The sequence below is a fragment of the Fulmarus glacialis genome, unplaced genomic scaffold, assembly GCF_000690835.1.
Source record: "Fulmarus glacialis isolate BGI_N327 unplaced genomic scaffold, ASM69083v1 scaffold46412, whole genome shotgun sequence".
Lineage (NCBI taxonomy): Eukaryota > Metazoa > Chordata > Aves > Procellariiformes > Procellariidae > Fulmarus > Fulmarus glacialis.
This window is the reverse complement of record NW_009200629.1, coordinates 874-17,305: the sequence shown is the minus strand read 5'-3', so window position 1 is coordinate 17,305 and position 16,432 is coordinate 874. Positions and strand designations below refer to the sequence as shown.

Sequence of the window (16,432 nt, the reverse complement as noted above, 5' to 3'; positions counted from 1 at the left end):
TGCTGAAAGCATGAGTGTATTGCTAATGCCTAAATGGTTGTGTTCCTTTAAAATATGTCCTGGGTCGCAAACCTGTTCTTGGGTTGCTGACAGGAAACACTGTTCTCAGTGGAGGAGAAAAAGTGATTTTCAGGGTGTTTCTTTGTTGTTTACATAACATCTTTGTTCTAGGTATTCCCTGCTGATGAGTAGCTAAATCATAGATCAGCCTTGTGGGATTTTTAAAAATTTTCTTTAATGCACTATTTTGATTTTATTTATTTTTCCAAGGTGGCAGAGAGAGTTGCTGCTGAAAGGGCAGAAGCATGTGGTAATGGCAAGAGTACAGGATACCAAATTCGTCTACAGAGGTAAGAGAGGATCCCTTGGCAGTTTTTGTGTATTCATGTAAAGTAGTACCTATTGCTATTCAAGCAAGAAAGTTTGAAAAATAGTTCTTAACATAGATGACTGCTTTCATTCTGATATTTTCTCCAAAAGGAATTCCTGTGAATAGTGAATAAGGTTTTTGAAATTTAGCAAGAAGTTTGGGTGCGATTTATTCTATTTTATGCAGCGTGTAACAATGGCTAGCACCAAGTTGTACTTTTTCAGCTCTTCTAAAAGGTTCTGCTATAGATAGAGATAAAACTGATGTCCCTAATCCATGAATTTCAAGGAAGAATGGAAATGCTGAAGGAGAGAATGCTATAAGCCATATTTCTGTGGAAAACGATGTATTTGCTACACTTATCTATTGAGTAATCCCACTGGGATCAGGTAATAAAGTTAGGTGCATTCACAAGAGTTATAGACCTAGTGCCATAGAGCAAAAGCTATTACATTTGGAGTCATCTGTAATTCAAAAAAAAAATCTGAAATGTTACTAGCAAATAATGGAATCTCAATTATCGTTGAAGAAAAACTGCTGGTGAGAGACGACAGCTTAGTCCTTTTAGCTTTCATTTGAGTTTATAGAATCTCATTTATATTTTTCTTTACTTTTTAATCAAGAATGTTATACTGCTGTATATTTAGCTGTCATCTGTGCTGAGCTTAAGTAGCTGAAAGAATTTGGGGTCAGCAGATCAATGTGCAAATGATGAAAAATGAGGGCTTCTGTCAGATTACAAGTAGTTCATTTCCCGTCAACAAAAATGCTGCAACTGTGGCCTAATTCCTCATTCCTCCAATTGAACTGTAAGCGAGCAAGTTAGAGAATGAGGCATACTTCATAATGTCTATAATGACTGTCTGCATTTTGATTTTAAGCTTTTAATGTACTCTGTAAAATACAGAAGAGAACTGAGGAATTCTTACTGTATCTCTTTCAGTCGGTTACCAAGGAAACAAGGTTCAATTTTATACTGTACCACAGGAATTGTCCTACAGTGGCTCCAGTCAGATAAGTAAGTTTTCCTATTTAATAAGAAACTGAATACAATTATGAAATAACTTGACTACTGAGCTGTTTCTAACAGTCTTGGCTCTGTTTTTTTAATTTTGCTAAAAACAAATGTTTAACTTCTTGCTGTTCTATTTTAGGCATTTGTCCAGCATTAGTCATGTAGTCCTTGATGAAATTCATGAAAGAAATCTTCAGTCAGATGTTTTAATGAGCATTATTAAAGATCTTTTGAATATTCGTTTGGATCTGAAAGTAATACTAATGAGTGCTACTTTAAATGCTGAGAAGTTTTCGGAGTATTTTGGTAGGTGAAATGCTTCCTATGAATGTTCCTCTTAAGTAATTTAGGCTTCTACAGTATAATGTAGTTCTCAAATTTTGGGATTGCTTTTTCTCAAAAGAGGTAATGACTTCAATTTTACAAATAGTTGCCAGCTGCTGGAGATGCTTATTCCCTTAGTTTTATCTCATCATGAGCGTATGTTGCTTCTGTATTTGCTTTTCAGACGTATTGCAGAAACAATATCTCCAGAGTGTTTTCATATTAAATATTTATTAATATTTACCATATTTTGGAAGAATTGGTGTGAGCGGGCAACCAGACTGAAGCCTTTAGTTGTTCAGTCTTCCAGCTTTATCCTGTAGCTGGAACCAGATGAACATGATGGAGAACAATACACTGCTTGCTACCTATGCTTTTTTATTCAGCAACTTTATTTGGAATTAAATTTGGCATCTTCCATGAGAATTTAAAAATAAACAAACAAAACCCCTATAATCTTGGCAACTATATTGCAAAAATAGTGAAGAGTGTTTATTGCCTCTGTTATTTCAGTACAGTATTTTTTATTTGCTGTTTAAAAACTGAGTTATGCCTTCCTCAACAGATAATTGTCCAATGATTCACATACCTGGGTTCACTTTCCCTGTGGTGGAATATCTTCTTGAAGATGTAATTGAGAAGTTGAGGTAAGTGTATTTTCTGAACACCGTTATAGATAGTATTTTGGGTTTTTTTGCTTAGTATGTCTTTTCAAATACTATCTTGGTGTAAATAACCTGTGGAAGAATTAGCTGTGTTTTTCAACAGAAAAACTTTCAACGGAAGTTTAGTAGCTTTTACAGTAATAAAAAATGGCACATAGCTATCTGGAAATGTTGGCTTGAGGAGGAAAAATTGTCTTTTTTCGGTGTGGTGAATTTTCAGGCTACTAAATCAAGTTAGTCTTTCTGTTTGTTCAGACTTTTTTCCCCTACATGTTCTCATGCTTACTAGAGATGGTACCTGTTTTTATAAGTAAGATTTGTTTCAGGAAAGAAATTTAACGGTCATCTTTACATGGTATAGCTAAAGCGCGGCATATTGTCCGTAGTTTGGAAAACTACTATGCAGCTGTCTTTAAATTACTTTAGTTTCAAAATTTAATTATGTTTGTTATTTAAATTTAAAGGTATACTCCAGAAAACACAGATCGTCGGCCACGGTGGAAGAAAGGCTTCATGCAAGGACATGTAAGCAGACCAGAAAAAGAAGAAAAAGAGGAAATCTACAGGGAACGATGGCCAGACTACTTAAGGCAGCTGCGGGGCAGGTTGTTCTCAAGTTACTCTTTTTTCCGTTAAGTTTTTAGACACTTCATAACTGAGAAACATAAATTAGTGCTGTATTCTATTACTGTGCTTTTATTAATGATGTGATAATTGCTACTGTGGAAAACAATAATGATGGAATTACCAGTACAGTTGGCTGGCAACCATTGAAGTACTTTAGAGTTACCACAGAGAATTTGCTTCCTTTGCATGTGCAAACTGTAAGAGAGCTTACAGCTGTCGAGTCGCTTGCTATTGATGTTGGTATTGTCCATTACAGTCTTCAGCATAATGTTAGGCTTCTTGAGCTTTGGTCATTAGTTCTCTTCTGATGAATTCTCCCCTTCCTCAGCCTTTTTCTTTGAGAGAGATCTCACAGTATTTTAGTCTCGTAATCAATGTAATACAAAATGTACTGGCTTTAAAAAAAAACAAAACAAAACAAAAAACAAACAAACAAAAAAAAACAAACCACCACACCCAAAGCCACCACCAACAAAAAACACTACAAAACCAGCAAAACAAAAAAACCTCACCACAACCTTTTCCTCAGAATATTTTAGTATTTTAGTATTCGTCAAGAGTGGTTTAAAACCAAGCTAAATAGTTTTGCCTCTTGAGCACCTATCTCTACTCTTGAGTAGAAATTGTCCACTTGAAACATTCTTTTGATTGCCAGCATTTGACTACTTTGGTAATCTGGATAAGTTGATTAACTGGATAGTCTGGCTGATTTATTTCAGGAACAGCATCTTCCTGGGTTTTTTCTCCTATCTTATTTGTCCTCTGCATTTTGGGACTTTCTGTATATCCAGCTTGGTAACAATAATGAATATAGGTGGCTCAGTCTTATCTCCCTTTTCTAAGGGAAAAGTCCTCAATGCTGTATCTCTGTCTGGCCTATCCCGTGCTCTGCTCATCCCATTTGTACTCCTCCTTCCCTTTCCCACCTTGTCTTTTGAACCAATTGGCAATTCTTTCCATAGTGTTAGCTGTCATGAAATCGAAGGGTTGAACAGATGAGATGCCTCCTGTACTCACTGTGAGTGAGAGAGAAATTGAAGGGTGAACTCAGATTGTTTAGGTCCTAGGTAATCCATGAGGAGGAGAGAGATCATGTAAATGCTTCAAATGCAGTTCAGTCATAACATGGTAATTCTTGAACTTACTCTTCTAAAGTGACGATAATAACACTAAACTACATCTCAGGAGTACATTGCAGGTACAGTAATTGAACAGACAAAGAAATAAATTGAATTTATTTCAATAAATTGAAATAAAGTGGGTTACGTAGATGAGTGATTGCAGAGCCTTATAACAGGAACGTGAGCGCATGACTTGGTGTGTTAGTTACCAACATGTATGCTTTCAATGCCTGTAGGTATTCAGCAAGTACTATAGATGCCTTGGAAATGATGGATGATGACAAGGTCGACCTTGACCTTATAGCAGCACTTATCAGACACATCGTTTTGGAAGAAGAGGTACACTTCTGTCTCCTATCATCACATTTTAATGTGTGTGAGTTGTTGTCAGTGGCTGTTCGGAATGTCAGAGCTGATAGTTATTTTGGCTTATTATACAGATATAAAGAAGAAGAAATTTTTGTTTTGCTCTTCTGAGAAGTAGTCTAGTAGCTTTAAACATCTAGTTACTACTTAAGCCCTGAATTTAGAATGTGGTTAGTTACAGTGTTTATTGAAATGATGGGATAGAATCCATGTTTAAAGGGGAACACACATCTGAGCATTTTCTTGAATAGGGGTTGTGGATATTAATGAGAGCTATGTACATAAGAAACTTGGAAAACTCATAAATACATTTGATATGCTCATTTATGGTCCCTTCTGAGCAAGGGATAAAAAAAGAGCCTGAATTCTTTCACTGACAGTAGGGATTCTCATAAATAAAATGGGATAGATACCTGAAGGTTTGGGTGCCATTTTGATTCAGGTTGCTGCATTTTTTTCTTTTGGATAAGCTTTTAAATAAGCCTTCAAATTAATTATACTCCTTAGTTATTTGATGGAAAGTAAGATAATTACAAATTAAATTTTAACTTTTAGTTCTTTCCATTGACTGTGTGTGTGTTTGTCAAAGGTGGTAGTCTTTGTAGTCTGTAGTAGAAGTTACGTTTTGTGAAATAGCTGTAGAAAACTGTCTGAAAACCTCTTTAGCGTACAACTAAATCTCCGTTCTTAATTCCTCAGCAATGGGAGGGAGAGGGCAAGAGCAATACTTAGAGTTGATGTTCAATGTCTACATGTCTACACTGTGCAGTTGGCTTTAATGGTTTTTCTGGCTGAGTAATCTAAATATGGCTTAGGTGCTGTGAAGACTGAATTTTTATACAGCCTGGTCACATTTACTAAACACACAGCTAGGAGACTCTTCCAGCTTTCAGCTTGTCAAGATTGGTAGTTAATACAGCTGCATTAATAGTTATCCCCAAATGTGCCTTACCTTGTTATTTAGTAATAACATCATCAGAATATTAATATCAGAAGGATCCTGTGCATGAAGCTGTGACAAACATGAAGTAAGAATAACTTCTGTTACCATAGGTATAATGTATGTAGATTGTAACCTGAAGTTATATATTTGTTTCTGTGTTCAAAAACATCTGTGGACGAGCCAACACCTTGGCTGATTCCTTAAAGAGAGTTTTGATTATTTAAAATATTAAAAAATATTTCAGTAGATAGATCATTTAAGCTGGGATAATGAGGATGAGTTGCTGTTTCATATTTTGTTCTTTCTGTGTTGAAAATTGTACATTAGTTTCTCTCTGTTTTCAATTTGCAGCTCAATTTCTTCTAGTGTTGACATGGCGGTGTTTAAAACACTGCAGGAGAAAAATGTTTAAAATCAAATTTTTATATATTACGTTAAGATAAATATATGTAGCTAACTCTTTTATAGAAAGCAATCTTAGAAACTTTGTTCCAAATTGGAGTCAATGAGGTTTCAAATATCACCTATCCAACATATATGTATCAGTGTGCAAGTAGCTGGTTCTTTGCATAGCGTATAATTTATTCTAACCTCTTTTCCCTTCACTCCCTTTTTTATATATAGGATGGTGCAATTCTAGTGTTTCTTCCAGGCTGGGACAACATTAGCACTTTGCATGATCTCTTGATGTCGCAAGTCATGTTTAAGTCAGGTAAAACCAAAATTTTACGTGGGAATTCTAGCAGTAGCGTTAGTGGCAAACTCTTTAACTTTTGCATGTGATTGCTGGTATTGCACTGGATTTTTTTTTTTCCTTGTCTCTCCTCTCAAAGTGATTGCAGTGTGTTCAGCATTTTATGCATTTCTATGGTATCTTTCATCTGCTGATGATAATAATTCATTTTCCTCAGTGTAGCAGTGAACAATCTGAAAAAGAATCAGACCTGCATCTTTTTCTTTTTGTCCTTCCTTGTAGCTATGATAACTTCAATCTAAAATTAAACTGTTTCTTCATTCTGTGTTCATTTCCTCTTTTCTTGATTCTTCAGCACCTTCTGTCTACTGCTTTGCTGATAGTTCTTTTAAATCCTATTTATTCCTAGAAGCTTTTTTAATAGGACACTAAAATACCCTATGCCTGTCTGATACACTTTAATTTGTCCTGTTTGCATAGCTCATATTTTCATCTAACTTGTCTAACTGTGCTCTTGACTATTCAGATAGTTGTCTTACAGTTCATGCTGTCATGTACATTCCATAGATGAAGAATTTCAATTTATTGAAAGATTGAGGAGAGTGTCAGTTTATTTGTTAAACTTGAGCAATTATTAAATAATTTGAGAATTTAAAAATTAAATATAAATTACTGTACATAACTTCATATATTTTCTTAAACTTGTCAAGTCATCATAGCGTAATAAAAAAAAAATCCTTTATACCTTTTTGCTTTAGAATTTGCCATTATGATACATATATCTGTGAATTCAGAACAAGAAACAGTAGACTTACTTGCAGTATATTTTCTCTATTCTCTATTATTTTCCTGTAAAGTTAAAGTTTCTGTGCTTATACCATATCTTTTACTGATTTTTAATTTTCAGATAGGTTTATTATCATACCTTTACATTCATTGATGCCTACGGTTAACCAGACTCAGGTATGCTTTTCTTTTGTCGTAATATTTCACAACTACAAAAAAAATTAATTAAGCATATGTTTGGTTTTGGCAAACATATAAATGGGCCATGGATAATTACAGGTTTTTAAGAAGACCCCGCCAGGAGTAAGGAAAATCGTGATTGCTACCAACATTGCAGAGACTAGGTAAATAGCTAGCTATACAGACCAAAAAAAGCTATACGTTTAACAAAATAAATTAAAGTGGTAATCTAAAGTATAAACCTGTTTAATGTTTCTTAAATACATGGCTTGTATTTGTACCACTAATTTATAACGCTTTATCTTTAGAAATGTTTATAGACTAAACATGAGTTTTCCTTTAATTGTTTTAAACAATTAAGACATGGATGTTACTGTAAAGACTCGCCTTTGTTGTACATGATAAATCTGAGCTGCCTATCCTCTCCGCAGACTTCATAACCCCATGTGGTGACTTTTGCCAGACCTAGGAGAATAAATCAAGCTGTTTCTTGAACTGCTTGGTAACATAATTCTTAATGAAATTCCAAAAACAAATTTTTTTATTGTTCGCTCACAGTTTGGGAGGGGGTAAAGAGAGGCTAAACCCCTTTAAAATCCTAGGTCAAGCTTGCAAAGATGAAGAGTTGCATTTTTTTTCCCTCTCTTTTTTTAAACAGCATTACAATAGATGACGTCGTGTTTGTTATAGATGGTGGAAAAATAAAGGAAACTCACTTTGACACACAGAACAACATTAGCACAATGGCAGCAGAGTGGGTTAGTAAAGCTAATGCCAAGCAGAGGAAAGGTCGAGCAGGAAGGTAAGAATAATGGGGATAGTTAGAAAAGTTTTGTGATGTTAAGTTTCCATCACTCTTGGAGCACATGCTGCTCTACTTTGTTATTCATGTGTTCAGAAGCAGATGATAGGACAACTGTCTCTTGTTCTTATGGAAAGAATGGTTTCTTTGTCTTCCTAGGAAACTTAACTTGTGCTGCGTAACTCATGAGTTCCCCTCCTTCTTACAGAAGAATTAAGTCCCGCATTTTTGTTGGTAGCGTTTGCCTTCATACCTGACTTACAAGGCTATGATACATTAAAGTGAAAATGGTCTACAGATTATATCACTTAACTATATACCAATTTTTTTTTGAAATTTCTCTCCCCCTCAAAATACGTTGTGGAATATTTTCTCTCTGTTTGGACTTACAATTCTTCTCTGGTCTCTTTATTACTCCTTTTGATAGGAGCAATTGATAGGAGGTTTCTGTGTCCTGCATGCCTTTTTTCCTGTTGATGGGTCTGTGTTTCAGAAAGCTGAAATGGCTTTTACAATTGAATATGCTTCAGTTCTAATTCCTTGAGGTGGCTTGGAAAGCTGTTTATAAACAAACACAATCATAATGTCACAGTGTCATAGGAAAAAAAAAATCCAATTGTTTATTTAAATAATTCCAGAGTTCAGCCAGGGCACTGTTATCATCTATACAATGGACTACGTGCTAGCCTTCTAGATGATTATCAGTTACCAGAGATCTTGAGGACACCTTTGGAAGAACTCTGTTTACAAATCAAGGTAAATATATGAATCTTCAAACATATTTATTATTTACTTTTCCATTGGAATAAGAGGTTGAGAGATTAAGTTAATGCACTGTGAGCCTAGGGTTGTCTTCAAGTCAAAATTCTGTTATACCAGAAGTACAATTTTTTAGCTAGTAATTGCAGCAACTTTTGCAAAATGCATATTTGTATCTAGATGCATCAAACACAAAGGAAAAATAAGATTGTCTAGTATAAATAAAAGCTGAAGTCTATTAAAAATTTGGACTATGCTTCCCTCCCCTTCCCCCCAGTATCATTCAATCAGAAGAGCTTCAGTGAGAATGCCAGTGAGTCAAGGGATATGATGTCTTAAAATAATTTTACTAAAAAGTAGTTTTAGAACTGATGTGAGTTTCCTTTTTGGCAGTTTTTATTGAATTCCTTATGTATGCATAAGGGATACCATGTGTATGCATACTGAATGAAGAATAGATCCTTATGTTTCAAATATAACCATTAATACATTTTTTATTTTTGTCCTTAGTTCTTAATTAGTGAAATTCTAACTCAAGCTGTGAATTATTCACACTGTTTTAATTAGTGTAGTTACTGCTTACTAATTTTAGGTAGCCATCTTTCTCTAATTGCTGCAGGTTTTTGGTTTGTTTTTTTTTTTTCTTTCAGATCCTAAAGCTTGGTGGAATTGCTCATTTTCTGAGCAAACTAATGGATCCACCCTCTCGTGATGCTGTAATGTTGGCCATAAATCATCTAATGGAGCTGGTAAAGTATTGCTTAATGTACATGCAAGGAAAAATCTGTTTAGAACCTCATTTTTTTTATCAGACAGTTCTGATTGTACAGGTGTAGACATTTGCAACCCGTTATTGTATTGTGTAGACACTTTATATGTCCTCACTGAACAGAGGAAATAATTTCACATAATACATGATGTTTAGGGGCTGCACAGAGTAGTTCCTCAGGAACTTTCTAAATGACTCGAAACATACACACGCACCTCGCATTTAAGTTCCTTACAGATACTTATTTAACTCAGGGCTTCTGTAACACCCTGCTTATGGCTGCATCCACCAAGCTTTCCTATCCCAGTCAGATTAGTGAAGAGTTTGAGATACTTTTTCTGTGGGCAAATAAGGCATATAGGAGAAAGATCTTGTATGTCATTGCCTCTTTGGATGCTGGGGAAGGAGAGATTAATGATGTGTACTGCTGACTTCTTGCCATGGTATTATTTGTACAAATCAGTTGTAGCAATAAATTAAAACATCTGATTTAGATGAAGGGCAGTATTTAGACTGATGGCATAATTCTGTACATGTTTAGATAAAATTAAAATTCAGCCGTACATTTGGTGTTCTGTGACAATGCTGTATAGTAGCAAAGGGTAAATAAAAACAGAAATGACATTGAGGGTAAGATACAAGTCTAAAAATAAGCTTAATCAGGAGAATAGGAAGACACTCAAGTGTTAACAATTCTTCATACTTTTGTCCAGAAAGACACCGAGCCCTAGTAAACCACTTGAAACATAATTAAAGATGGCTGCTGTTTTCTTGGATCAATTGAACATTTCAATTTCTCCATAATTTGCTTGATCACTTTCTTATTATACCTTACTACAGCTAGCTGCGTTCTCCAGCTGTTAGGCTTTCCTTTGTTCTCTAGGTATACTAGTGGCTATTTCAAGGAAATCCTTCCCATTTCAAATACTGTGTTTATTCTTGTTTTCTTTGTTTTTCTTCTTCTGACAGAATGCTTTGGACAGACGGGAAGAACTGACTCCACTAGGTGTCCATTTAGCACGATTACCAGTTGAACCGCATATTGGAAAAATGATCCTCTTTGGAGCTTTATTCTGCTGCTTGGATCCAGTACTTACAATTGCAGCTAGCCTCAGCTTCAAAGACCCTTTTGTCATTCCTCTGGTAAAGTTTCTAGGAGGAGAATTACACGCAAGATTTTAAGAATCTCAGAAGGATATTGGAACTTACTGAGATGTTACAGTTTAAATCTTATTACTCTTATTTTTATGTTAATTACATTTTTATTAGTAAAAGATTGCCTTCACATACCATGAAGTATTGTCTTTGCCTACAGAATATTGGAAGTAGCTTTAATTTTCATGTATGTAGCATGCAAAGTATTGTTGTATATATGTACCTTAATGAGGAAAAGAGAACTGGCATGTCAGTCACAAATATTTTATAGGTTCTAATTATTCTTAGGGCAAAGAGAAAGTAGCAGACGCAAGAAGAAAGGAACTGTCAAAGAACACTAAAAGTGATCATCTAACTGTGGTGAATGCTTTCACGGTAGGCATGTTGTAATGTTTTGGGGTTTTTTTTCCTAGAATTTTAATTTGAGTAATATGGATTATTCTAAGGAAAAAACTGATCCGTTTATGCTCTTAAGTATTTCTTTCTTGGCTTCTACAGAAACATAAAACCAAATTAATTTTCACCCTTCTAGTGTTGAGGAGTCTTGTCTTCAGGCTCAATAACCTAATTTCTTGTGGATAAGTCTATGAAAGAGACAAAACATAATGTTACAGTTACCTTGCTGAAGTCATTAATTCTTGTCCTTCTGGCCTCTAGAAGAGGCTGAAGCTGACTTCAAAAGTGTTAGAGATTTAGTTGTATAGTGTTGGGGTGAGAAGAAGAGGAAATAAATGGCCTGGAATGCAATTTCTACCCAGGACTGTTAATAGCAACAAATGAAGTTCTGGCAAACTTAGCTAGATTTCACTCCTCAACATGGAAAAATGAAGTTTTTGATTCAAAGTGTTGTAAAGTTGTGTCTTTCTACTCTCTGCTGCGTATGTATAAACAAAGCGATCAAAGGATTTACTTTCTTGCAGAGAAAAATGTAACGATATTGTTTGTTGAACTTCCAGTTTTTGCTGTCCTTGATTTTTTAGTATGTGTTCACTTACAAATGCCTTTGAACTATGGTTTTGAATTTTAGGGCTGGGAAGAGACTCGGCGTCGTGGTTTCAGAACTGAGAAAGACTATTGCTGGGAATATTTCCTATCTTCAAATACACTCCAGGTAACATCCTGATAGTTTAAAAAAAAGGATCATGTGTGTGGGGAAAAGGGGAGGAGCCTGTTGGCACAGCGTCATTCTGGGACAATTTTTGTTGTTTCCTAGATGCTGCATAACATGAAAGGACAGTTTGCGGAGCATCTCCTTGCAGCTGGATTTGTGAATAGCAGAGACCCTAAGGATCCCAAATCTAATACCAACTCAGGTGAACAGTGGAAGGAAATGGAAAATTTCTGATAGCTGAAATCTCAGAACGCAGATCTGTGTTATTTACTTTGCTGTCTTCTACAGATAATGAGAAGTTGCTCAAAGCAGTCATCTGTGCTGGTTTATATCCAAAAGTTGCAAAGATCCGGCCAAGCTTCAGCAAAAAGAGAAAAATGTAAGGGTTTGGTTTAACGTTGGTTTGTATTCGAGGTGTTTTCTACATTAGGTAGTTTGGCAAGGTGAAGCGATGGCTTGAGTGCATGAATGAATCTCAGTATAGCTCAATCATGGGTGTGGGTTACTTCATTTGAGAAGGGTAGATGAGAGCATGGGATTGTTGATCTTTACTTTGTTTTACATCTGGATACCTGCTAGTCTGTGCAATAACTTGTGTGACCTTATCATGCCATGGATAATGTTACAATATACCAATAACACTGCTGCTAAAGGAGTCCTACCATCACCTTTGATCTACAGCAGCAGTTGAAACACTATCCTTTCTTGTTATTTCTCGGCAACATAGAGCCCGGAAATTCTGGTCTGTGGTTTATCACTACTTATATTATCAGACTACTTATTAATTGCTACTCACAGTAACAGCATACTCGTCGGAATATAGACATCCTTCTTTATGGACCTGATCTAAGACAGAATGAAGGGTTGAACATTTGGATCGATTTTTCTGGGCGTGTAACATCGAAACAGCAAGTTAGGAGCAATCATTCTGCCTATAATTAAAAAAACAAGAAAAAAAAAACCCCTAAGTGATTATTTCTATGAAAGGAGTAAGAATAGGTAGTAAAAATTCTACCTTAGATGGCTTGATTTAAACCCGTCTATAGCTGACACTGCTAGTCAGTTGATACTCCCTTTAAACTGAGTCCAGTGTGCTGGAGTCACGTAAGTGCAGTAGGTTTGCAAACTTGATGCAAGTTACTGTGTCGCTGTATCTTTGCCGCATGGTGGAGCTAGGTGTAAGCCAGCTACCCAGGAAGGTTCAATTTTATGATCCACTAAACGAGAGATTCGTTACACTAAGCACTTTGCTGGAGAAGCTCTCCCACCTGCTGTTTCTGTTTCAAAACACTGAACTCCATGTTTTGCCAAATATTTCTGCGCGTAGGGAATAGAGAGCTCAGTGATCCACACCCAGAGAGTTACATCTCTGAAATGTGGGAAGGAGGAGAACAGTTGTGCTTCACGCATACTGTGCTCGGTTTCTGCTTTTTATTGTCTGATGGCATTATTATGTCAGAAGGGAAATATGATTTTGGGTAAGTATAACCAATGCAGTTGGATGTTATGCCTTGAGTCAAATTTGCTCAAAGGCACATGGGACAAATAGAGGTACACCACTCTAGGCTGGTTGACAGTGGTATAGCTAGCCCCTTGTTCCACACTGACACCGCTTAATGCTGAGCAAAGATTTCAGATGTGTAAGTTACTTATGTGTTTTTTCCAAGAAATTGCTTGAAACTTGTTTTATGTAACCAAATTCAGTAACTCCGAGTCCTTCATTTGGAAAAAGAGTGCCACAGGTTTTTTCTACTTGAGAGCGTAACAGGGTTTATTAAGGGGGTAAATTTGGCAAAGAATTCGAACTTCTTAAATGCAGAGAGAGAGATCTAAAAATTCATACTATAAATTCAGTTGTAATCCTTTGGGAAAGGAGTTAAAGTTTCTTCGAATGTCCTTGTACTTTCAGAGTTTAGAACGCTAGTGGATAATGAGAGGGTTTTTTAACTTGGGACTTAATGATTGTGCTAAACTGTCAGGATCTTATTTCAATCCTAAAATAAAAACTTCTTTTCTTTTAAGGGTGAAAGTTTGCACCAAGACAGATGGAACAGTTAATATTCATCCTAAATCGGTTAATGTGGAAGAAACAGAGTTCCATTATAACTGGCTTGTGTACCATTTGAAGATGAGAACTAGCAGTGTATGTGAAGGTTTATATTTGTGTGATTTGTTTTTGTAGCTCTTTAGTAATTTTGGCTCAAGGTTCAAAGGGGATGTGAACAGTGCCTTTGTTTGAAGCCTTCCTGCCTTGGGTCATTTCTTTTACATGCCATCAGATTATGTTCTTTGTGTTACCAGTGGTATTGTTCCACAAATAACTAATATACTAACTTCTGGGTTTCTGGTTGTTTGGGGTTTTTTGGTTGGGTTTTTTTTTTTTTAAAGGTTCTGTCAATGACAGGTGTAATTTTTTTTTATTACTTTTTTTTTCAATCCAGTGTAGCACCTTTGAATATGCTGAAAAAAAATTTTTTTTTGCTCTGATTGTTATGGAGTAGTTGGTTTGATTTCACCACTTTGTGTGAAGGACTGTATTTGGGACCATTTTTGCTCTGTTTAATCTGATTTCATGTAACTTTTCCAAATGAGTTGCTTCAGATATGTCTGGCAAATTTATGAATGACTCTGAATAATCTTCTGGAATTTTGTTATGAGTTTCATTAAGGGTTACTGATGTCACTTAAGATGTTTTTAAGGGTGGACAATCCTGTCTTCTTGCAGATTTACTTGTATGATTGTACAGAGGTCTCTCCATACTGTCTCTTGTTCTTCGGAGGAGATATATCCATTCAGAAGGATAAAGATCAGGATACCATCGCTGTGGATGAATGGATTGTTTTCCAGTCTCCGGCAAGAATAGCGCACTTAGTTAAGGTGACTATGTTTAATAACAATGTATGTGGAAAACTTAGCGTAACACTGATTCTTCTTAGAGATTTCTATATTTGATATTACTGTGTAGCTACTTATTTATCACTATAGGGAGATAATAATGTTTTAAATGTATTCCCAGTAAGCAGTTCAAGTACACAGAGTAAGCAAAACAGATCTTCTGAAGGTGTGCAGATGAATGCAAGTTAAAACGCGGTAGTAAAAATAACATTCTGAACAGTCTGTATCGCATGGTAAACTGGGCAGAAGTAAACAGTAATGTACTCCCTTACGTTTGGCCTTAGCAGCAGGCACGCAGACTTTTTTTTTGTTTCTGATGTAATAGCTTGACTAATGAGAATGAGGCTGCGTGCCTATTGAGGCATCAGGAATATGGCGGTGATGTTCTTGTTCAGCCAGTGCAGCCTCTGCTGAAAAATTCATGGGGATATTGAAAAACTGTAGAAGCTTCAGCAAAGAGTCATAGGGTGGATTTAAAGGATTTATGAACATGTCTTACAGTGAGAGATTTGAAGAGCTTAATCTCTGTAGTTTTCCGTAGCAAAAGCTGTAGGATGACTTGATCAGTCCATGAAATGTCCACATGGATATGGAAACATGAGGATGGGGCTCTTCAGCTAGCAGTAATAAGTTCCAGTGGAAGGAGGAGCTGAATAGAGGTCTGTTTAGTATTAGATCCTAGAAATCGTATCTGACTCTTTTTTTTTTTTTTTTTTTAAACTCACATTTTTAATCCTGAAATAGTCAGCTAATGGATGTATAGGCTGTTAAAGGCCATCACATCCAGAGATGGTCATCTGTCATAAAAGTAAACGGCTAGTTTTTGAGAAGCAGCTTTTGATCCTGAAAATGGCAATGTTGAAATGAATTGATAGGAGAACAGCAGGTGTAAATACTAGGAGAACAGAGGGCCCAAAGGATTGGAACTTACTGTAGTGGTGGTGTTGTGTGTAGCTCTAACTGCCTGTCTCTTCTCTTTTTTTTGTATTTGTTTTTTCTTCATTCCAACAAACTCTTTCCAGAATTTAAGACAAGAGCTTGATGATCTTCTACAAGAAAAAATAGAAAACCCACATCCCGTGGACTGGAATGATATTAAATCCAGGGATACAGCAGTATTGACAGCTATTATAGACTTAATCACAACACAGGAGAATGAAAGTGCCAGAAACTATACTCCACGATTCCAGAGTGAACGCTATAGTTGACACACTTTCATGTGTATTGATAAAGCCAACATATTCACCTCTTTTGTTTTGTTTTTTTTATAGCATTTATTTAGCTAGAGGAAAACTTTTTTAGGGTAAGCTGGTAATTCCCTCATGCTGAAGAGCAGTTATTTCAAAATAGTTGGTGATATCTGTATATGCATGGTATTCTGTGTTCAATGTAGCTTTTTAAATAAGAGAAAATGCAATGCTAGCAATATTAGTTGATGTATGGTTCTTGTACTGCTGTAGCTTTCTTTTTTGTTACACCCATAAGGTAATAGATATTCAAAAAACCTGCTAAAATACTGCTTAATAATACTTAAACTGTTCTTGCTACTAGTAGAAACATCTCAAAAGACTTTTTTTTTAATTGGGGGTGGTGAGTAATTATACTTACTGTGTTATTCCAGCTGTGCAGCAGCCTTCTCACCAACACTTCCACAGAAGGTAATTACAGCTTAATTAAACTAAACTTGAAAACACTTGTTAAATTTGTACTGTGGGAGGAAACAATCTTCAGAAATACTCTCTTCTGCCTTTCATCCCATTCAGTTAATCTTTCTTCACTTTCTGTGTCCATCCGTCATCACTACTGACTAAAATTTCAGACTACAGGAAACATGGTTAGCCAAAAGTCAT

At 35.8% G+C, this 16,432-nt stretch overlaps 1 protein-coding gene across 1 annotated transcript in view; it reads left to right on the top strand.

Moving 5' to 3' along the window:
* Positions 1–15,790, top strand: part of DHX36 (DEAH (Asp-Glu-Ala-His) box polypeptide 36) — a 19,973-nt gene extending 4,183 nt beyond the window's left edge. The window contains exons 5-24 of the mRNA XM_009573667.1: positions 271–350; positions 1,314–1,388; positions 1,525–1,691; positions 2,275–2,356; positions 2,839–2,979; positions 4,359–4,461; positions 6,056–6,143; positions 7,033–7,088; positions 7,191–7,255; positions 7,750–7,893; positions 8,532–8,649; positions 9,303–9,401; positions 10,391–10,564; positions 10,865–10,951; positions 11,604–11,687; positions 11,790–11,889; positions 11,976–12,066; positions 13,710–13,830; positions 14,412–14,564; positions 15,605–15,790. Of these exons, the coding sequence (XP_009571962.1) occupies positions 271–350; positions 1,314–1,388; positions 1,525–1,691; positions 2,275–2,356; positions 2,839–2,979; positions 4,359–4,461; positions 6,056–6,143; positions 7,033–7,088; positions 7,191–7,255; positions 7,750–7,893; positions 8,532–8,649; positions 9,303–9,401; positions 10,391–10,564; positions 10,865–10,951; positions 11,604–11,687; positions 11,790–11,889; positions 11,976–12,066; positions 13,710–13,830; positions 14,412–14,564; positions 15,605–15,790 (2,214 nt within the window). The remainder of the gene's footprint in view (positions 1–270; positions 351–1,313; positions 1,389–1,524; positions 1,692–2,274; positions 2,357–2,838; positions 2,980–4,358; positions 4,462–6,055; positions 6,144–7,032; positions 7,089–7,190; positions 7,256–7,749; positions 7,894–8,531; positions 8,650–9,302; positions 9,402–10,390; positions 10,565–10,864; positions 10,952–11,603; positions 11,688–11,789; positions 11,890–11,975; positions 12,067–13,709; positions 13,831–14,411; positions 14,565–15,604) is intronic.
* The last annotated feature ends 642 nt before the right edge of the window (positions 15,791–16,432 follow it).